At 42.7% G+C, this 23,681-nt stretch overlaps 1 protein-coding gene across 2 annotated transcripts in view; it reads right to left on the reverse strand.

The window, feature by feature from the left end:
* Positions 1 to 4,548: 4,548 nt before the first annotated feature.
* GPR137B (G protein-coupled receptor 137B) overlaps positions 4,549 to 23,681 on the reverse strand; it is a 45,004-nt gene continuing 25,871 nt past the window's right edge. Inside the window, exons 3-8 of one of the 2 annotated variants that reach the window (XR_005016831.1) lie at positions 20,743 to 20,965; positions 17,989 to 18,138; positions 15,451 to 15,579; positions 7,009 to 7,133; positions 5,098 to 5,424; positions 4,555 to 4,884 (exon numbers count right to left, since the gene is read on the reverse strand). Coding sequence is in view for 1 of the 2 variants with exons in the window: in XM_036828854.1 (XP_036684749.1) it covers positions 5,313 to 5,424; positions 7,009 to 7,133; positions 15,451 to 15,579; positions 17,989 to 18,138; positions 20,743 to 20,965 (739 nt within the window). In the remaining variant the exon portion in view is untranslated. Of the gene's footprint in view, positions 5,425 to 7,008; positions 7,134 to 15,450; positions 15,580 to 17,988; positions 18,139 to 20,742; positions 20,966 to 23,681 lie in introns of both variants that reach the window. The other variant, XM_036828854.1, reaches the window with a different exon arrangement.

Genomic DNA, 23,681 nt, shown 5'->3' on the forward strand with positions numbered 1-23,681 from the left:
CGGTTGACCCTTGAACAACATGGGTTTGAACTGCACGGGTCTACTTAACATGCAGATTTTCTTCAATATATATATATACATATTACAGTACTGTGTGATGCGTGGTTGGTTGAATCTGCAGATTTAGAACCGGAGATACGGAGAGCTGATTATAAAGTTATACGTGGATTTCTGACTACTTGGGGGTCAGCCCCCCTAACCTTCACGATGTTCAGTAATCAACTGTGCGTCAGTCGAAGAGGAATAGGCAACACAGAAACCTGTCTAGTGGAGAAGGTCCCCTCGATGTGAATGAGTCTTAGCTGTCTGCTTGACAGTGCCATGAAGTTGTCACAGGCCGATTAAAATCAATTAAGATCATCTACCTACCACCGCTTGGTCAGGGCAGAGTCTGCGTTCACCACGCATCACTCTGATATCCTTTAACTTTTCGTGCGGAGTTCCTTCACAGAATATATCTCCAAACGGGTAAGTGTTCTGCTGTCCTTTAACAGGTTTTCAGGCTGCAGACCCGAAGCCCAGACTCTGGGCTAGTGAATGCACCAAGGGGATAGCACACCAAGGGTATACAGTAGCACAAGTTGAATGGCGCTGGTAAAGCATTATTTGGTTATCCTGAACTCACCCTTTCTATACCTCAATCAGTGCCTTCAAGGAGCACGTATGACTTGGGACTGCAAAGAAATGGGAGGGACTGTTGTAGGTTAGCAAGGGTCCTGGGAAATTGAGGGTCAGAGTCAAGAAAGGTCAGAGTGACAGGGCTCAGCAGAGAAGAGAGAGGGATTCTGAAGCTCACACAGGCTGAGAAGAAACAGGTCATGGGTCCAGCTGGAGAGCAGGCAGCTCATCTCTAGTTCTGACTAGGCTCTTAAAGTTCAGAGACAGAAAGCATATTCTGGAGATAAAAGACTCTAATATTCTGAGTGGTAGGGCACCAAGCTCCAAAAGGACAGATAAGGTTTGGAGGCTAAAGAATGAATGCTGGCAAGGTATGATTAGTCTCTAGGAAAATAGCGGGTGGGTCCCAGCGACAGGTCAAGGGATAGAGATAGAGGTACGGAATCCAGCTTTAGAGGAACCAGGTAGATACCATTAGGAGCTGCTGAGTCAACGGGTTTGGACCTGAGGACTTTGAAACCCCTACTTGATGACCTGGCAGCCAGTCTCAGAACCCCACAGTGAATGAACCCACATCAGTGCCCAGGCCCAGAGGAGCTGAGTGACAGGTACGGGGAATGAACACAGAGATCTAGGTTGGAGGCACACGAACATCAGCTGACTTTTAAGGTATTCTGACCCTTTGGTGCAAGGGCTCTTCATAAATACATACCTGCTAAGTGCCAAGAGTAGGGTTAATATAGTAAGGGTGGTGCTGTGTCCACAGACTGGGTCCACAGACACAAGTACTGAGCCCAGGGTCTAGCACATAGTAGGTGCTCAATAAACACTGACTGAATTCCACTTCCTTATCCTCATGGTCCCTTTAAAAAAATGTTTCCTCACTTTAATCAGTTTGTTTATAGTCTTTGAGAAGAATTCCACTATTTAGCTTGATCCTTTCCAAAAGCTCCTCCATCTGGACTATGAAGTCTTAAGTAGCATTATGCATAGTTAGAAGTGCTTCCAATTAAAAAGAATTCTCACCTATATGGAATAAAAATTAGAAGTGCATATTAGATGTGTCTTTGATCAGCCCTATACTTCATCATGCAGTAATCTAAAGACACGAGAGCAAGTTTTTTTTAAAAAAAAAAAACAAAGTTTCTTTATTTGGAAATCTTGATAGTTTCAAATATTTAGACCCATTTAGTTCTAATATAAGTTCATCTTTATGGTTAAAAAGTAAAAGCAATATTCTTGTAATACTATGCAAACGTAAATGAGGACCTTTTTCTCAAAGCACTTCTCACGCTCTAGGGTTTACTAACGCTTATTCCTTTCCTCTTAATAGGGGTTAATTGTTCAAGGCCAACAAAGAGCAGTTCTTCTGGATTTTGGTAAGGGAGAAAATTGGGGGATGCATTAGCAAGTGCGCCTGATGTAAGCAGCTAAACACAATAACCAGCATCGTCATTAGCAATGTGCCCGACACATTCAGGAAGGAACTGGCATAGCTCAATGTGACTGGGGTGTGTATACTGTAAGAATCAAAACCTCCTCGAGTCCACAGCTCTGTGTGTTACACTCCGGATGTTTTAATCATCAGCTCAATTAGATGGGTTAATTGTAGAAAGGAAAAGGAGCCCCTGAAGGATATCTTACAGGCAGACCTCATTTTACTGTGCTTCACTTTATTGCACTTCAGATGCTGCATTTTCTACAAATTGAAGGTCTGAGGCAACCCTGCATTGCACAAGTCTGTCGGCGCCATTTTTTCAACAGCATTTGCTCACTTTGTGACTCTGTGTCACATTTTGGTAATTCTCCCAATATTTCAAACTTTTTTCATTATTACTATATTTGTTAAGGTGATCCATGATCTTTGATGTTACTACTCTGACTTGCTGAAGGCTCAGATAATGGTTGACATTTTTTAGCAATATTTTTTAATTAAGGTACGTACATTGCTTTTTAAGATATAATGCTACTGCACACTTAACAGACTACAGTGTATTGTAAACATAACTTTTATATGCACTGGGAAACCAAAAAAATTCATGTGATTCACTTTATTGCAATGTTTTGCTTTATTGAAGTGATCTGGAACCAAACTGCAGTTATCTCCAAGGTCTGCCTGTACACAAACCAGTTGGAATTCTTTAGACAATTAACTAACTCCATAATTAACTGTTATGCATATTTCCAGTGGATACACAGGAACATTTACATGCAGCCTTTTAGTGTTGAATCAGCCTTAGCTAAATGATGGTACAAAATTTTCAGTGATATTGCCATACTTCCCCATACTTTTTTAACATTCGAATTATGGGAGTTTTAATTTCATCATGTTGCCTTAAAACAAGAGGACAGTTGGGTATTTTAGAACCAGTAATCACCATTCCTTGCCTTCTCTTGGCCTTTAGTATTTCACCTAGGAGTAGCTTTGTTAGTGTACTTGGCAACACAAGTAAATTAGGAAGTTAAAGGAAATTTTAATTTTCCTTTCCACACCATACACGCAACATTTCAGAGTATACGTGATCATTTACTATGAGAGAGAGTTTGTTACAATCATAGTTTTTCATATTCTAGATGTGTTTACATTACTTGTACTTTAAGGCATTACTTTTCAAAAAGGGAAGAAGAGAAAAATAGGCACTTAGAACATTTTTATCCTTTCTGATAAAAAAATAATAGTTCAAATACTACTAGCAGCTTAATCATAAAAATAGATTACGGCTTTTATCAGTTAATGCTGAGTATTTCAATTTTCTTGCCAATAATAAAAGAATAATAAGATATTTGTATGTCATAGGATGAGTATAATAATTGCATGATGTTTTGACCTAATATTGAAGAACTGCAGTACTTCCTGAAAGCATGATTTAAAGGATTTTTAAGCATTTGCTGAGTCTGCCTTTAAATTCTTCTAAGTATCACTAACAAAGATAGTATGACAAGTAGGGTGTTCTTAAAGCCATTTAGAATAACAACTTATAATATTTTAAGGTAACCTGAATAATCAGTGCAAATTTTGCTTCAGTGTAGAATTTTCCCTGGCAGTAACTGTTTTAAATACGTGACCCAAATTCTTCCATATACTGAAAAGCAAGAATGTTGTTGTGTGTGATTATGCAGGGTGAAGGTGTTGGTACACATGAAGAACCCAATCATGACCCACTGAAAACTTGAGATCCTGATTTTTAAATACCATCAAGATAAGAGAAGCAGACTTGATCGCTGTGAAATCAGTGCCCGGAGACAAGTTATTCCTGAAGGCCAAACTGGGAAGGAAGACATCAGAAATGGGTTTCATTACGTGGGCAGAACTTACTAATATAAGTTCCTTTTCACCTGCCCCTCCCTCTGTCCCGAGATGTAAGATTTCCTAGGCAGAGCAGAAAGATACTTTCTCTCTGGTAACAATACTTTCTCTAGTACCCTAGCCTCCCTGACAGAGCCACGTACAGTCTCCTATTATAGGCAGTTTTATAACTGCAGGCCACATATATATATAGACTTGGAGATTTTAGAATGGCATTTATGGTTGGGGAACTAGTATTTCATGACGTGTTTCACTTAAATGAAAGACAACTTATAAGCAACTGTCTGGAATACCCTTTTACATGGCTGAGAGGCAGGACTCATGCTATAGGATACTGCAGTGCTACTACCATTTTAAACATGCAGCTTCCAGTGGGCTGCTTTCGGAGCTACTTAAAAATAAAAAGTATTATTTTAAATATGGTTGGAGACTATAAGAAAACTGTTAGGATTCCACATCGTCTTTTGGCTCAAGGACTCAGGGTTACCTGTTATTAAACCCCTTTTGAGAACCTCTTCGTTGTTCAGTAATGAATGTTCAGTGAGCTGGGAAAGGTGCAGTCTTGCTGAAGTCCTGAGGCGATGGGTATTAGATTCACTGGGCTAACAAACTGTGCAAAAATCTCTGAATACAGCAGAGGAAGTTTAATAGTGTAAGTCAATTCTATCAATGTTTTTATTAACATCAACTTATCACTGAAGGTATACATTAGTGCCCTGTTTAAAGGAGTAGTAAATTTTGGCAAAATTTAGGAGATTCTCTGAGGAACCAACCGTCTGTGCCTCCACAACTCTAAGGAGCCGATTTACCTACTGTGTAGTCCGCTGACATTCTGCTACATTGTAACTTTCAACACTGGCGCTGCAATCGGCTTTCTAGCTGTCAACTGTACTTAGAGTCTACCAGAATCTGAGCGATCTGAAGAGGTAAGGATTTGAGGAATGCTTTAGTCCAAAAGCCTTTAAAACAAAAAACAAAAAACAAAAAAAAAAAACCATCAGACCATGTACTGTATACTTTTAAAGTGAATTATGCATAAAAGTCTGTGCAAACTACAACATATATTGCAGTAACATTCTCAAAAAATCCTAGTATATTTTAGCATTATTAAGTTATATAAAATACATCTTTATAAAAGTACAGAATTTTTTTGAAGTTTAAATTATACTCACTGAAACAGGCAGCCAGGCTCACTTTTTAGTACTAAAATAAGGTTTTTATCAATCTAAATTATTGCTTAGTCCTATGGAGCCATCAGAAACCTGTAACAAAGAAAAATCGAGTCCTATTTCTTAAGGAAACGTGCCCTAAAAATTCAGCTGTCATTAAATTAGTCTTTCTGAAGATTTTCAACTGAGGCATCGTCCATATAACTTGTTAACTGATGCTACCCATGGCTTGGTTTGTCAGGATCCAAAATTGAGTCTGGTTGTAAAGTTCCTACTTGAGCCAGGAAGCTGTTAGTTTGTTGTCCCCAATCATAGCAGTCTGGAGCGAAACTTGAAAAGAAAAAGAGAGATTTCAGTGACGTGAAACATTATGCTGACTGTTGATGACATGCCAATTTTAGGTAGACAGAACTGGGGATTTGTATAAACTAGACAATCCCAAAGCTGTTCAAAGTAGCTTCTTGAAGCCCATTTTCCCACTAACAAGTGCTATACGCAGTGGCTAGAAGACCACCCACAAAAGTCACCTGAACTCTATAGAGCCCAGAAGTGTAGTAATACTGCAGCCAATCACTATGTATAACAAAACGCTTTAGCAACAAATTGTATCTGAATCCTAATGGAGAGTATATAGCTCACTACCTGTGTGTCTTTGGACAAATAACTTCTGTGCCTCGATTTAAAACATTTTTTTTCTGTGCCTCAATTTTACTATCTGTTAGAATGGGAGTAATATTGGTAACTACCTTGTTGGGCTTTTGTGAGTTAATACCTGTAAAATGTTTATAACAGAATCTTACTATACAGTTAGCTCTCCATAATGTACATTATTGTTGTTTTATCATCATCATTTTCCTCTGTGTAATGGAAAGGGGATCTTTTCTTCTTCCACAGAGGTAGTGAGGGCGCCCTCAGCTGTGTCTCTTCCGGCACGTGAGAGGTTAGGGCTGCTTCAGCAGGTTACAGAGGGACACACCTAGCGGACAGGCAATGCCGTGGGGGACTGGGTAAGAGAACAGTTTTAGGGAAGAGAGATGGGACACCTTTTGACCTCAGAGTCCTGGAGTTCACTGACTCCTTTCCCAATGATCTATCTGTGTTCTTTACACCTGCTGGCGGGGTGGGCTGCTCTGCTCTCTGTTCCTCCCCAGCACGATCTTTTATTCTATCATCTGACCAGGATTTCTCTGCTCGCTGATCCACTGAGAAAGCAAGGTATTCTCCCAGCTTTTCCTGTCCCTATAACAAGGACTCCTTTCAGACCTCTTTTAAGGTTTTCTAAGAATTTTACTGTAGTAATAAAGAGCAGAAAAGCAAGCATATCTTTATCATTTTGCCCCAGGGGGAAAAAGAATTTACCTTAATATGTTAACGGTGGGTCTTTAAATTCACAAAGGATTACATAAGATAAGCTTTCACGTCTAAAACCCACTCAGCCTGAAGCTACCCTTTCATAGGAACAGTCCCGGGGTCCTGGGAGGACAGCAGAGTGAAGAGAGGAGCTAGGCAAGCACTAGGTCAGCCCTTTCTGCTCCCCTCGCCCCTGCTGGCCTTGAAGTCCCAGATTCACAGGCTGAAAGAGGGGACAGGCTGATCGCTGAGCAGTGGAGTGTGGCTGAAGCGTCCCTGGGCTGAGGAGTGGGAAGGGAATCCAGTAGCTACCCCACCTCCTGTTTGCAGACCACGACCGTGGCCTTGGCAGAGGTCGCGAAGCGCACGATCTCAGGAGGTGGGTCTCGACTCTGGCTGCAGTTAGTCTTACTACTCAGATGCTTCCCCTCCTTTTTCTGTTGGCCTCACCCTACCTCCAGCTCTGGGGTTTTATGTAGGCATTTCCGTTTAGTCTGAATCCATTTCATTGGCTTGGCCCTCAGCCTCCTAACCACGCCCCTCCAGCATGAACTAGGGTCTTACCTTCCCTGAAGTCCCTGAGGGGCAATGTTCCAGGCAAGGTCATCGTCACTGTCATATCTTCGAGGGTTGTCAAAGAAATAAGATCTGGGACCAAATCCATGGCTGGGGACCATTCCAGGGTTGGTCTAGAAAGACAGTGTAATGGTTCAGTGTATTTTCAGACACTGTGCCTTGCACGAGGCAAAGAGAAATAACATCTCTTTCTTGCAGGAGACTAAAGATGCTCTATTCACCTGGATGGAGGCACTTGTTCAGCTGGAGTGTTCATTTCAGTTACTTTTTAATTTAAGCGGTATTAACTTTTTCTCTTATCAGTACGGACAAAAATCTTCTTTCAGAGTTCTGCTTGCAGCAGTGAATTATCACCGTTTTAATCTCTTATAGAAAAACCAGACAATACCCAAATCAGCCAAACTAGACAGTCCCAAATTAGATATAAACCTGTATAATGATGTGGGCATTCACAACAAATTAAAAGAATGAAATGATGAAATTTTGAGAGAGTTTCTTATCCAGTTTCTATAATCTGCTGCTCCTGTTTCTGTCCCCAAGCTGAGTTCACCTCTCAAAAAAAATTACAGTTGTCCACAGGGGATTGGTTCTAGGACCCCCCCCCCAACAGATACCAAAATCCGAGGATGCTCAAGTCCCTTATATAAAATGATATAGTACAGTCAGTCCTCTGTATATGCGGATTCCGCGTTTGTGGATTCAACCTGGCATAAAATAAAATCCCACATTTGTTTGACATCTTTGTACATATCATTAGTGGTCTTTTTTTTTTTTTTTTTGGCCACACGGTGCATCATGTGGGATCTTAGTTCCCCGATCAGGAACTGAACCCGCACTCCCTTCAGTGGAAGCACGGAGTCTTAACCACTGGACCACCACGGAAGTCCCTAGTGGTCTATTTAAAAGTTAACCAATGGAGTATGAAAAAAGCTTATTATAGGATGGGTATCTATCTATATGTGAATTTCTGCTTTTCTAAGACTCATCTTGCCAAACATAGGAAGCAAAGCAGAACTTATATAAGGTGGGACACCTTCAAATTTACTATTTATAGCAGTTCAAGAATGTCTATACAAAGAATGAAGTTGGACCCTTACCTCACACATATACAAAAAGTAACTCAAAATGGATCAAAGACCTAAACGAAAAAGTAAAAATTATAAAACTCTTAGAAGAAAATATAGGGGCAAATCTTCATGACCTACAATTTAGCAAAGGATTCTTAGATATGACACCAAAAACATGAGCGACAAACCAAAAAAACAGATAAACTGGACTTCAAAATTAAAAACGTTTTTCGGTCAAAAGATACCATCAAGTGAAAAGACAGCCACAGAATGAGAAAATATTTGCAAATCATATATCTTTACAAGGGACTTCTATCTAAAATATATAAAGGACTCCTACAACTCAATAGTAAATAGACAACTCAATTTAAAAGTGGGCAGGGAATTCCCTGGTGGTCCAGTGGTTAGGACTCTGCGCTCACTGCTAAGCAAAGCACCCAGGTTCAATCCCTGGTTGGGGAGCTAAGATCCCGCCAGCCACGCAGTGCAGCCAATGAAAAATAATTAAAAAATTTTTTTAAAGTGGGCAAAAGATCTGAATAGACATTTTTCCAAGGAAGATATACAAATGGCCAGTAAGTACATAAAAAATGCTTGACATCATTAGTCATCACAGAAATACAAATCAAAAGCCACAATGAAAAAAAAAGAAGCCACAATGAGATCTCTATCAGGGCATCTTGACTCAGAAAGTTGGATAACAGCAAGTGCTGGGGAGGATGGCTGCTGGGAATGCGAAGCGGTGCACTCGCCGTGGGAAGCGGTCTGGCAGTTTCTCAAAAAGTTAAACCTAGAGTGACCAAATGACCCAGCAACTGCACTCCTAGATGTATACCCAAGAGACATGAAGACATATGTACAGAAACTTGTACATGAATGTTCATAGCAGCATTATTCGTAAGTAGCCAAAAGACAGAAACAACCCGAATATCCATCAGTGGATGGATAAATAAGATGTGGCACATCCATACAAAGAAATATTAATTGGCCATAAAAAGGAACGAAGTACTAATACATACTACAATTTGGATGAACCTTGAAAACATTATGCTAAGTAGAAGAAGCCGGTGACAGAAAATGGCATACTGTATGATCCCATTCATATCAAAGTCCAGAATAGGGAAATCTATATTCACAGAAAGTAGATTAGTAGTCGCTTGGGGGCAGGGGGATGGGGAGTGATAGATAAAGAGTACAGAGTTTCCTTCTGAGGTGATAAAAATGTTCTAAAAACTGTGGTGGTGATTACACATACCTGAATATACCAAAACCCACTGAATTATACAAGTGAAATGGGTGAATTGTTTGGTATGGGAATTATATCTCAATAAAGCTATTAAAAAATATATATATATATGAAATGGAGAGAGATTCTCAAACTTTACAGTGCATTCAAATCACTTGGGTACTTATTAAATTATTTAAACTGTGGATTCCCAGAACCTATCCCAGAGATTCTGAACTGGGTCCAGAACACGGCCCAAGCATCAGTACTTACACCAAGCACCCCTCGGGATTCTGACGTGGATGGCAAAGAGCCACACCTCGAGTATCCTGTAACACCAGCTCTAGTGACGCCAAGTGTGGAGGCTTGTTTATACCAACTGTATTTTGGATACAAATGGTAGTTAACGTTTTTTTAAAATGCCCCACCTACAGTATGTGCCCTTTTAAAGTCAATGAGTATGAGTTAAATTATAAATCTCCCCCCAAAAGAATATTTGACCTTTTTCTCCAAGCAATTACAGAAGTTACAGATAGTAATAGGATAATTATTGAGTCATTAGGAATTTAATTTCTTCTCCAAACGTTATTATGCCAAGTAAAGCCACAGTGCAGCACAGAATTAAAATCATGGACTTCGTATGCTAAGTGAAATAAACAAGTCACAAAAAGAAACAAAAGAAAAATAAATAAAATAAAATCATGGACTTAGGAGCCAGGCTGCCTTGGTTTGAATCCAGGCTCTGCCTCCTACTAGCCGTGGGGATCTTAAGCCTGAGTTTCCTCATCTCAAAATGAGTATAATACTAGATTTTACCTTACAGAGCTATTGTGAGGATTAAAGAATTTAATATATTTAAAGTGCTTAGAACAGTGCCTAGCATCTATAAATGCTATATAACTGTTAGCTATTTTTAGCAAGTTCTGTGCGTAATAATGGCATTAACCCTGGTTGTCTTGCCCAAGGGTATTTTATGAACACTGGTGCTTCACCAAGCCAGATCTGACACTCAGATTACCTGCTAATGAGACTTAACTTCCTGAGCATGATATAAAAATGGGAAAGGGTTTTCTATTTATGATTTTGTATCATGAATTCACTCCCTCAGGATGAATTAGGAGATAATGTCCTTTAAGGCATAAAGAATCATTTTAATTCACTAACATGCTACTGTAGATGAGCAGTTATCAGTGTGGTCCACGGACTGCTGGAGGCCCCCCCCCCATGCTTTCAAGGATTGACAAGGTCATACCTATTTACATAATTAGCATATTAAGATTCTATTTGCCTTTTCCATTGTGTTCACATTGGCACCAATGGCGCAAAAGCAGTAAAAGTGCTTGTGCTTTAGCAGATTTCAAAGCAGTGGCACCAACTGCGCTAGTAGTTACCAGGTTCTTCCCCCACTACACAATCACAGTTAGAAAAAGGTTCACTTAAGAAGGTCTAAACGAAGCAGGAAAAACTGACCAATTTTATTGTAAGGAAAAGAACCTGTACAACTCTGAGCTGTAGCTACTTTTTTCATGCAACTTGAAAACTCATGACAACCATGATTTTTCAGATGTGGGCATCTGGCAGACATTGTCTCAAAAGTGAATGAACTAAGCTGTCAATTCAAGGAAAACATATGACAGTATTTGTTGTCACTGATCAAATTTGAGCATTGAAGCAAAAATTAAAGCTTTGGAAAACTTGTATTCCCCACCATGAGCTTGGCAGCTTCCCAATATTTAAAGATTTTTCTGATGATCAGTGGTAATATTAATGAATGAGAGATATATTTTTTGATATTGTATAATAAAAACTTAACTTTTGGAAGATCTGTATAACTCAATAAACCAGAATTTTCCAAATGACCAATGCATGGTATTAAATACAAAACCATGCATGGGTAAAAGATCCATTCAAAGTGCAAGGTAAACCAATGGATGTTAATAACACAACCTGAAAAGTTCAGTGATATGGTTTTAGATTCCATATTGCAGCTCACTTTTAAGAAATCACAACTTGTTGAGTTTGAGTGTATATTAAAGAATATTCACAATTATGCTAATAAAAAAGCTATTAAAATACTCATTTTTGCAACTGTGTATCTCTGCGAAGCTGGATCTTCTTCATATACTTCGACCAAAACAACATATCACTACAGACTGAATGCAGAAGCAGATATGAGAATCCAGCTGTCTTCTATTAACCCAGACATTAAAAAGAGTCACAGAATTTTAAAACAATGCTACTCTTCTCACTAATTTGTTTTGGAAAATATAGTTCTTTTTCATAAAAAAATTTTATGGTAACATGCTATGGGTTTATTATTTACAATGAATTAATAAATGAGCATTTAAAATTTTTCTCACACACATACACACCTCCAAACAAACTTTTTGCAGTCCTCAATAATTTATCAGTGTAACCCCAAATAGCCAAAGCAAACTTGAGCAAAAAGAACAAAGCCGGCAGCATCATGTCCCCTGATTTCAAACTATATTATGAAGGTATATCAAAACAGTAAGATATTGGCATAGAAACAGATCAATAGAACAGTATAGAGAGCCCAGAAAGAAACCTAAGAATATATGGTCAATTAATTTACAACAAAGCAGCCAAGAACATACAATGGGGAAAGGACAGTCTCTTAAATAAATGGTGCTGGGAAAACTGGACCACTATCTTACACCACGCACCAAAATTAACTCAAAAGGGATGAAAGGGACTTCCCTGGTGGCGCAGTGGTTAAGAATCCGCCTGCCAATGCAGGGGACAGGGGTTTGAGCCCTGGTCCGGGAAGATCCCACATGCCGTGGAGCAACTAAGCCCACGTGCCGCAACTACTGAGCCTGCGCTCTAGAGCCTGCGAGCCACAACTACTGAAGCCCATGCGCCTACAGCCCGTGCTCCACAACAAGAGAAGCCACTGCAATGAGAAGCCCGTACACCGCAACGAAGAGGAGCCCCCCGCTCAGCGCAACTAGAGAAAGCCCATGCGCAGCAATGAAGACCCAACACAGCCAAAAATAAATAAATAAATTTTTTTTAAAAAAGGGATGAAAGACTTGAAACCATAAAACTAGAAAAAACATACGCAATAACCTCCTTGACATCAGTCTTGACAATTTTTGGATCTGACTCCAAAAGCAAAGGAAACAAAAGCAAAAATATACAAGTGGGACTACATCAAACTAAAAAGCTTCGGCACACCAGAGGAAACCATCAACAAAATGAAAAGGCAACCTACTGAATGGTAGAAAATATTGGCAAATCCTAGATCTGGTAAGGGGTTGATATACAAAATATATAAAGAACTCATACAACTCAATAGCAAAACAGAAAACAAAAACAAAAAAAAACACCACAATCTGATTTTAAAATGGGCAGAGGATCTGAACATTTTTCCAAAGAAGATGGCCAACTGGTTACATGAAAAGATGCTCAATGTCATTAATGATCAGGGAAATAAAAATCAAAACCACAATCAGTATCACTGCATACCTGTCAGAATGGCTATAATCAAAAAAAAAAAAAAAAGTGTTGGCGAGGATGCGGAGGAAAGGGAATCCTTGAATCCATGTGCACTGCTGGTGGGAATGTAAATTGGTGCAGCCACTATGGAGGTTCCTCAAAAAATTAAAAACTACCACGATCCAGCAATTTCTCTTCTGCATATTTATCTGCAGAAAACGAAAACACTAATTCAAAAAGATATATATACCCCCACGTTCACTGCAGCATTATTTACAATAGCCAAGATGTGGGAACAACCCAAGTGTCCACCAATGCATGAATGGATAAAGAAAATGTGATACACACACACTAGAAATATTCAGCCATAAAAAGAATGAAATCTCCTGATAAACCATAATGGAAAAGAATACGAAAAAGAATACATATATGTATAACTGAGTCACTGCTGTACAGCAGAAATTAACATTGTAAATCAACTATACTTCAAGAAAATTAAAAAAAAAAAAAGAATGAAATCTCGCCATTTGCAAAAATATGGTTGGACCTTGAGGGCATTATGTTGTGAAATAAGTCAATTAGAAAAAGACAAAAAGAAAAAGGTAAATACCATATGATCTCACTTATATGTGGAATCTAAAATCAAACAAATCCCAAGCTCACAAATATAGAGAACAGACTGGTGGTTGCCTGAGGTGGGAGGTGGGAGGTGGGTGAAATGGGTGAAGAAAGTCGAAAGATACAAACTTCCAGTTATAAAATGAATAAGTCATGGGGATTCATGTACAACATGGTGACTATAGTTAATACTGTATTGCATATTTGAAATTAGTTATAAGACTGGATCTTGAAAGTTCCTACCGCAAGAAAAAAAACTGATAAGCTATGTGTGGTGACACATTAGTTGGACGTATTGTGGTGATCATTTTGCAATGTATATAAATATCAAATCGTTACACTGTAAACCTAAAACGAATATAATGTTATATCAATTATACCTCAATAAAAACAAACAAAACAACAAATAATAATGTATCAGTGTAAAGTGTCCTGACGCCAAAAAGTCTGGGAACCACTGCTCTAGATAATACCCTAAACAGTAAATATATTCAAACACAATAGCCAAGTAACTCTGTATACATACACAGAGAGTGTGTTAAGGCTGACATGTTTCCCTGGACAATGAGATCTAAAAGTACAAATGAGACCATCCCTATTATTCTGTATTCACTTAATAAAATAGTACTTTGAAACTCAACCAGGATGATTCTTTATACTATTTCTTTTTTTTTTCTTTCTTTCATTTTAATCAACAGAGATGTGATGGAAAGAACATTAAATATCAAGAGAAAAAAAAACAGTACTTTGAACAACGGTCTTTCACCCCTTAGGACTCAGATGTGCACTCTCTCCTTCAGGCTGCCTTGGGTTTAGGGAGTGTAGTTCCTAAGCCTCTGTCACACTAGGAAGTGGTGAGAAGGCCCATGGAGCCGAGGAGAAGCACAGTGAGCTCAGGGATACTTGTTAAGAGGCTCTTTCCAGAAAGCTTCAACTGTCTGTCTTCACAGAAGGAAAGAAAACAAGGCACTAGACTCTGGCCTGGAGTCCCCTGCCCACCTTTTCCCCATGTTTCTCTGCCACTGATGGGGAAGCATTTGGGTCTGACTTTACAGAAGCCTCCAGGTGTTCCCAATGCCAGTAAAGGTCAGACAGAGCACAGAACTGCTGTCCTGAAGCTAAAAACAATAAAAGGCGAGGAAACTGACTCTCAGATCTAGAAAACAGTGCCCACCCAGTCTGTCTTCAAGGGCCCATTGGTCAGGCTGTGCTTCTCCACTACCCACCCTGCTCCAGTATTACTTTTTGGGTTTTTTTTTTTTTCCTATTCCTGGCTCACTAGTGACTATCCAGAGATGAATAAGAAAACAAAACAAAACAAAAAACAAGATAAAACACAAAACAGGTTGGTTACTGTATCTATGCTTTCCCTGCCACCCATACTTTGCTTACATTGGCCAAAATCCATTCACTATACTTTTCTGTGGGCTTCACAGATGACTGATTCAAAATCCTACCACTAGCTATGGATGGAATAATTCAGGGAGCAAAGCTTCCAGGAGCCTCTTCACTCTACCGGGTTTGGCATTTTCTGTCCCGCCCCCATAAAGACATTTATATGAAGCTGGTTGAGCAGAAACATGACCAAACTGGGCGAGTGACTTTAGCATTCTTCACAATAAGGTTGTGTCTCCCTATCACTCCACCCCCCTAATCACCATCCAGCACAACACAGGGGTGAAGAGCTGAATTACCATTCTCTATTTCCCTTTGCTAAAATAAAGCTTCTATCTTCGGTTCACAGCAAGTCAAGGCTCAAATACTAGTGAGTTGGCTGTTTCATTAGAAAACAAAGTTCATCACTGTCTCCAGGCCTCAAGATGCAACTTAAATTTTTTTTTTTTTTTTTTTGGTAAAATAAAGCTAAACTGAAAAACAAATTGCCCTCAAAAGATACTTAAGGGAAAAGAAAGTCTCAATTAAATAGACAAGGAACTTTTCATATCAGAATAGGATCGAAGAGGCTCTCTATTGAAAAATCTAAGAAAAAATTCCAACTGTACGCTTTGTGATTAGAATTAGGAGATGTTTTCTGCAAATACAAAGTGATTTACTTACAAGGTCCTTCGCAGAATTTCTAACTCGAAAGAAGTAGACTACTAAGGTGGTAGGTAAGAGTTCCCACACAAAGAGGACCACTCCGAATACTATGTATCCGGCATCTCCCAGCTGATTCTTCAAATCTGCCTGTTGAAAAGAGAAGAAAATAAGAGAGTCACTAGGTTGAGGGCAGAGGAAATAAGTTTGATTCGATTCTTTCTAACATGACAGAGACTAAATCTAATACAGTGTAATTCTTTCCCCAAAAAATGTGCATGTTGAAATCAGATACTACTAATGGTCCAGGCCTCAGGTGGGGAGTTATTTAAACCAGACAGGATAGATAATTATCTTCTTCAAAATATTCAAAGACAGACACTGCCAACCTCTGATGTTTTATTCCTTCACCCTCCAAGAATCTCCCTTACATCCAAATTAAGTCTCTAAGCTGATTTCCTTTTCTTCAACAACTGAGTAATGAGAATGTTGTGTTGCCTTCTCCCGATTCTCGAGAGCAGTGGAATATGTGTTACCCTTGGGCTCTTCCTTGGGATAAATGTGTCAGCTTTTAAACTTCTCTTCACATTAACCACATCCTATGATTTGCCCTTTAAAGCTTTACTGCAGGCTAGATTGCCTAGAAAAAAATTCTCTGAGTCCAGGATGTTTACCTGCCGGACCAGTGAGACGGCTGAGCGGATGTGGTGTAGCAGAGCTCTCCTCTCTGTAGGGCAGACGGAAGGTGTGTGAGGTTGTTTCTGGGCAAGTCGATCAGAAAGGCCGTCATTTCAAAGGAAGACTGCGCCAACATCAAACCATAAAGGGCCGATCCCCTGAACGGAATCCTTTTGCCTTCTCTACTACATCGTGTGTAAAGTACAGTAACCGAAACCAATCATGCTCTGCTTCGGAAAGATTACTCTCACACTCTGCATCTCAAATTCTACTTACATGTCTCAAAAGTGTGTTGTGTGTGCTTCTTCCGTTCTACATAAATAACCCGCAACTTGGGGCCGTCTGTTTTGCTTGCTCCTAGATTATTTTGGTTGCAACACATAGACCTAGATATGTATAAATAAATAGATATACCCAAAACAACAGAATTTTTTTAATTGTGATATTTTAAGTTCATTATAATTATAAGCTCTTAATTGAAAGAAACGTTGAAATAATTATTTTGTTTTAAAACCAGATCTCTGTTGTTTAATGGGGACAGAGTCTCAGTTTGGGAAGATGAAGAAGTTCTGGAGATGGATGGTGGTGATGGCTGCACAACAGTGTCAATGTACTGAATGCCTCTGAACTGGACACTTACAAATGATTAAAACGGTCGACTGTATTGTATATTTTACCACAATAAAAATCCTCTATATGTTATGAATAAGTTTCTAATTTATCATTGTTGAACGTTTAGATCTTTATGTATTTGATTTCTCACAACAGGACACAGCTTCAGCAGTGCTTTGCCCACCGTCCCCCCATCCTATATTTGTGCTGTTCGTTTGGGTGACGGGCGGCGGTGGTTACTGTGGTGGTTTTTATCCTTTCTAATTATAACATCTTGCATGTGCCTCTTCTGGATTTCATCCTGTCCTCACAGTTTTAACTTATCATGGTCATTTTATTCTTTCCTCCAGTCTTAATTCAGTGCAATTCACTGCAAGGTTTGAGCACTGCTGGGATTTTAGAAGTGGATTTGTCTAGAGTTGGGTATTCAGTGTTTTTCCAGGAAAATCTCAGGAGCGTTTGCCATTCAATCCAATAGACTCCTACTATAGATGTTTCTATTTCTTTATTGTAATGGCTTATCTGTGTGGCTCTTTTCCTCAGCAGACACAAACTCCTACTGGGAGGCTTAGGTCTGTTCTTTTTTGTGTCCCCAGCACTTTGCCCAGGGCTGGAGACAAAGAATCGATATTTCTCAAATGAGAGAACACTAATTCTCATTCTTTTTTATTTTGAGCTTTTGTGAACATGGATGCCAGATTATATTTCACTACCTTTGTTCATTTGTTTTATAATTTATGAATTTCTAGAATACATTATAAAACAGAGTTTCCTATTGAGATATAAAATGGGCTCTTACTAACACATTAATATTCTTTGTCACTTTTGTCTAGATTTCCTCAAATGCTGTTAGTTTACACGCTCCATTAAAAAAAACTTCATAATTTTATGTATTTTCTGAAACCTGGATACACTTTGTTTTTACCTTTGCAAACTTCACCCTTTAATAACATCATATTACATTTATATGAAAGCACTTAAAAAATTTAAGTACCGCTTGACAAAAGCCCCAGAAAGTAGAAAGAAGGAAGTGTGTGTGTGTGTGTGTGTGTGTGTGTTTCCTAGTTTTCTCAGAAGACATGTGAGCTGGAACAAGGCAGGAACTATGATCCCACTTTACAGGTGAGGGTGCAGACACCACCCAGGTAAGTGACTCTCAAGGTCACCCAGCTATTTGGCAGCAGAATCAAGGAGCTTACAGCTCTCTGCCACGTGGGATGCTGCAAAGCAGAGCCGCCGATCAGGTGGCCCCCGTCGGCGCCCACTCACCTGGTCTGACACATTGTACCAGTCGTAATCAAAGGAATGGACATTCTTGCTCTGAGAGAACGACAGGATGAACAGGTTGTAGCAGGCTCGGGAGGCGTAGAGCAGGATGACGGTCACACCGACGGCAGTCACCTGACACACGGAGGAGCCCTGGAAGAGCAGGAGCCGTGAGGGGGGCACCCGTTCCGGGCCCAGGACCCCAGCCCCCTCCCAGAACACGGGCTGTGTTCACACCTGCTGAAGCTTCGAGCTCAGAGGCACTGCCGTCTCCTCCGAGCTTCTCCTCCACCCTCAGACCTTAAACCCAACTGCAAACCTCACCTCACGCCACACCCATCCCAAACTTCAAATTATCTTCATAGAGGTGCTTCCAAACCTGGGACTTGATCTGGGGATGCCTGAAAATATGAGCCATTTGCCTAAGGCCTAGGTTTGGAAGAACAAGAAAGTCAGATGGCTTATTTGGTTAAATCTCTGAACGCCGCTGCTCAGCTCCAAGGACCCTGTCAGCTTATGAGCCCAGCGCCCGGCCCCTGGCTTGAAGACAACAAAACCACCTCAGGGGGATGGCGGCTGGCAGACAGCGCTGCTGTGGGCAGTGGGTCTGGGCGGTGAGCACTTCCTCAAGACCCAGCATCTTCTAGGCGGGAGTGCTGGAGTCCCCATGTGACTCAGGGCTTGCAATTCTGTGCAAATGGGTCATCTGTGCCCCCATTCACGAAGCTATCAATTTCCAAAGTCAGTTAAATGACCCCTGGCTAGAAACGGTTAACTAAAAACCTGACATCGATTTTTGAGTTTTGTGTTTGAAAGTCATTAACTGAATCTAAGCTAGTATTTTATTCTGCCAGTGGTAGTTTATTAGCTTGTTTGCCATAGGGGTCATCTAAACGGTACTTTGACCATCTAAAATGTGACCCCTCCTATAAAAATCACAATCCTGTTTTTAAAAAGCCTTCGCTAGCCCTTATACAGGAGACACTATGAATAATAAAGTCAAGGCAAAGTTACGTCTAAAATTTGCCGACATTTCTCAATCAAAAAACGACGCTGCCACAGTAACTTCTGGGATTCTGCAAGAGTTCAGTCACATCACAGGACGCCCTGATGAAGGCTCTGTATTTTTGAAGTTGGAGGCGCAGACTTTAATCTACTGATCACTCCTGAAGACACAGGATCGTGGAAGGCACGGCTGCTCAAGTCTTCAGACCAAAGATGTTACAGCCACACGGGCCACGAGGCAAGGAAGGCAGAGGGGGTGCCGGGGCACAGCATGACTGAATTTCCAAAGCAGAGGAGCTGTGAAATCACTCAACTGCTGTACACATGAGAAAGCCCAGGCTCCGTGGGGCGACAGGCTGGTGGGCCTGGGGTCGCGCGGCCAGCCGGAGCCCAGGGCGTCTCTCCCGACCTCCACACGCCACCAGGCTTCTCGGGGGGGAGGGTTGGGGACCAGCCTGGTGAGGGGCACCTCAGAACCCCTGTTCCAGGCAGTGGACCTGCCCCTCTTTGTAACTCTGGGGGAAGAAAAGGAGAAGACAGGAACCCTAGGGTGGGGGGCACAGCAGCTAAACAAGAGGACGGGCAGGAGCTGCCCTCTCCCAGTGTACGGTCAGGCCACTCAGGGTGGCTGTTCTCTTGCCCTCTGTCCATCCCCTGCCTGACCAGGGCCCGCTTCACCTACACCTACTCATAGGACCGACCTGCCTACATACTTGCCCCAGGGCCCAGCTGGTGACTGTTCTTATCAAGGGGGCGGTGAAGGGCGGGCCCCTCTGCTGGTTTCCCTGGTACTAAGGAGCCCACCGGATGTCAATCCCCCCCCTTAACTGGTAATCTCCCCTTACCCCGCCCCGGGAGCGAAGACTGCCACCAAGTCCCGCCTGCCGTCCACCGCACACGGTGGGGTGTTTCTCCAGGACCGTGCTTCACACGTGTAAGCTCCCCCATCTATTAAACCAGTGACATCTCTGTTGCTGACTCCGGGCTCTTTCTTTGGTCTTGAAGCTGGTTATGCCCAGGGATTGCAGGTCTGTGGGCCGCAGCCCAACACACAGCCTGTCCGGCTCCGTCTCTGCACTGTCACCATGAGAGGCCTGATGTCCTGAACCCCGGGAGCAGTTCCCACTCTTAAGGGGGACGCTCTCACGGGCACAGCCAAGGCAGGGGTGAGCCTGGATCCGAGTCTCCCTGCACTACGACGGGGTGGTGGAGAGGACAGACCCCAGACCCCGGAGCCAGGCTGCGGAGACCGAGTCTTGGCTCTGCGCCTCCTGGCTGTGTAACCCGGGGCGAGCCTCTGACCTCTTTTCGCCTCAGTTTCCCTATCTATCAAGTGAGTGATACCTGCTCCCATAGAGTTGTGAGGGTTACAGTCGTTTCCACATGCAGCGTGCTTATAAAAGTGCCGGGAACGCAGGGAACACTAGGTGTGTGTTTCTATTAATATTAGTGGCACAATCAATGCCACTGGTCCTTTAAAATGTCACTTGAACCGCTGTATCCATAAACCAGAGTCTTGGCTCTCTGCCAGTAACTCTGCACACCCCCGTACACGGCGAGCCACCCAGAGCCGACTCTCCTCACATACAAAATTCAAGGAACTACACGGCTCCCTCTTCTGGCAACCACAACCAGGCTCATCATTTGCAGGAGGTCAGGTGTGAGAGGCACTGGGTGAGTTCCGTTTGCAAACCAGGGAACTCTTCTGAGAACCAGTTTAGCAGCGGGATCTCGGCCACATGTCCACCTTACCTTAGACTCCAAGTAAATGTTGGCTAAGGACATCTTGGAGATTTTGTAGAGACAGATGGACAGGGAGACGGCACACAGCACGAAGAGCGAGTCGTTGATGGCCACACGCACGGAGACGATCCCTTTCCTCTCCCAGGTGCCCGTCTTCACCAGCACTGCACAGGTTAAATTCACCAGCAGGAAAACGAGGCTGATGAAGAGTGAGGCCAGGTAGAGGGGTAACCTGGGAAGGACCAGAGAGAGACTGAAGGCACCCTTCCACGCATGCTGCCTGTACATTCTGGATCAATCCACAAGGAAACTGTGATTGATTTTTTTTTTTTTTTTTTTTTTTTTGGTTAAATGCTAGAAGCAGAACATGCCAAAGTTAACACTTAAGAGCTCAGAGTTTGGGTCTGGTAGATGCAAACTATTACATTTAGAATGGATAAACAACAAAGTCCTACTGTAGAGCACAGGGAACTATATTCAATATCCTGTGATAAACCATAATGGGAAAGAATATAAAAAGAATGTCTGTATGTGTATAACTGAGTCACTTTGCTGTACAGCTGAGATCGGCGCAACATTGTACATCAACTATATTTCAATTAAAAAAATCAAAAAAAAAAAAAAAAAAAAAGAGCTCGGTCTTTGGAGGGTTCCCGGATCTAAAAGACGAATCAACTACAAACTGTGCTCTCAGGAAGGTCCTTTACCTGAGCCCCGCTTCCCCTGTCCCTGGGAGGCTGTGAGGATCAGAGGAGCTGTATGTACACGGGCTGATGCACCCGCTACTCACAAGGATGCAGAGAGCAGAGCCGGGCTCAGAGGCAGGGCCGGGTTTCGGGGAGAGCGGGAAGCACCCTGCGCTCTGAGAACCTGGGCAAGATCGCCCTGGGTGAGCCTTAGCGTCACCATCCAAAAGCAGACTAAATAATACCCACCTTGCTGGCTGTTTTTGCAGATCAAGTGAGATCATGCTTAAAAAGGATTTTAGGGAATTCCCTGGCGGTCCAGTGGTTAGGGCTCTGCGCTTTCATTGCCATCCCTGGTCGGGGAAGTAAGATCCTGCAAGCGGCGCAGCCGAAAAAGAAAGGGGGTTTTACCGCCACCCCCAAAGTCATCGAGTCCGGGCAGCACCCCCTTTCGCATGGGAACACTCACTAGCGGACAGTCTGCAGGGAGTAAGCCTCAGCCTCAGCACTTTCCCTGGGGCGGAAGGGGACAGGCTATGCCACTGGCCGTTTTTAACTTGTGGTTTCTCAGAGCTACGCGCCGCCTACGTGACCTGTGCAACGTCTAGAGAGAGGCTTCTCAGATTTACCAAAACCGAAATCAGTTCAAGTTTCTCTCTTGGACTGTCCATATCGTGTTTACTTCAGGTAAATATCACTCAAGAGGCAAATAAGGAACAGACTGGTTTGGCTCAAAAACAGACCATTTAAGTTGAATATGTCCGCAAGTCCCAAAGCAGAAAACCAGCAACTAAAAGCGGGCTTGAAGCTAGAAGGTAGTGTTGGGGTCCTCCAAAGCCGCCACAGACTGGGGCACAGAAACCTGGATCCTGGTCCCAGCTCCAGACATCACGCCACTGACAGGAGCCGGTGCAGCAACTGGTGGCAGGGGCAGCACAGCGATGGGGCAGCTGCAGTTTGCTTTCCTGCCGTCAGATGTCAGGGTGATGGAATAAACCCCCCACTTAGCCAAGCTAATCTGAACGGGATTTTATGTCTTGCAGTGAATGATTTACTATCCACTGGCAAAGGCTCTCACGTAATTTTCAGAACCCACATTCTGCCAAAGGAACTTGGCCTACCCCAGTCCTCCGCAGCCTTCAGATCTTAGCTCAAACATCAGTGCTTCCAAGAAGCTTTTCCTGACACCTCCTGCACACCCAGCCCTCACCAGACGCACGCGATCAGGTCTCCCTGAGGTCTGCTTCCCGGTCCCCTGCACTTGAACTTCGCAGACTTATCACCGGTTTATAATGAAGCATATGGACAGTGGTCTGACCACCTGCTGCTTCTACCCGGGCAGTGCGCTCCATGAGGGTCGAGATTTCGGCTCTTTCCTTCACCTCCTCTATCCACACTGTATACCGGAGGAGCTCAATAAACACGTCAAAGAGGAAGAGAGGGAAGAAGGAGTCAGCCAGATGAAGAGGTGCACTCTGAATCCAAAAAGCATCAGTTGGCTAACTAAACGAGGGCTGCCCTTTCTTTCCTAAACACACTACTGCAGCAGATACTAGATCCTCCCCCTTCTTGTGGAAACAATCTAAACTTGAGGGATTGTCTCTTTCAAAGTTAGAGAGAAAGAACTGTGGGTTCTTCCCACCCGAGCCTTGGGCTGGGGGCCGAGGTAACAAGATGGAGAAGAGGTGGCCCGGGTCCCCTGCTCAGGGTGGCTGGGAAGATACTGGAGGGATGGACAAAGCACATGGAAGAGAGAGTATGATCGGTACAAAGTCAGAAATGCAGGAAAGAGTATGCTTGGTTTGGGCTGAAGAGTGTTTGTAGGACTGAGCACCAGCCCTGCAGGGGACACAGACGGGGGTGGGAGAGAGACCGGAGGGGTGGGCAGGAGAGCCGGGGAACACTCGAGGTTGATAAGCAAAGGAGTGACCGACGTGGCCATCTTTGTCTTTGAGAAAGACGGGCTGGCAGAGCAGGGAAGGGGTGAAGCGCCTGCAGTCAGCAGAGACAACGGCCCTGGGGAGCTGAGCAGGGAGGCATGCCAGAGGCAGGGGGACGGCGGGCCGTGGGGATGGACACAGGGCGATGCCATTAAAGGAGATGAGATGTGCACAGGGGTGGTGAGAGCTGCCACCCACCGGCCCAGGGCAAGGTCCAGCGTGACCCTCGCCCCTGGAGTTGTGCCGCGTGAGGCTGGCGGGGGGCAGCTCTGTCAAGGCTCAGAGATCCGTCTTCACGTGTAGTCACGCGTTCAAAGCTCTT

This window comes from Balaenoptera musculus, chromosome 16 (genome assembly GCF_009873245.2).
Source record: "Balaenoptera musculus isolate JJ_BM4_2016_0621 chromosome 16, mBalMus1.pri.v3, whole genome shotgun sequence".
Taxonomy (NCBI): Eukaryota; Metazoa; Chordata; class Mammalia; order Artiodactyla; family Balaenopteridae; genus Balaenoptera; species Balaenoptera musculus.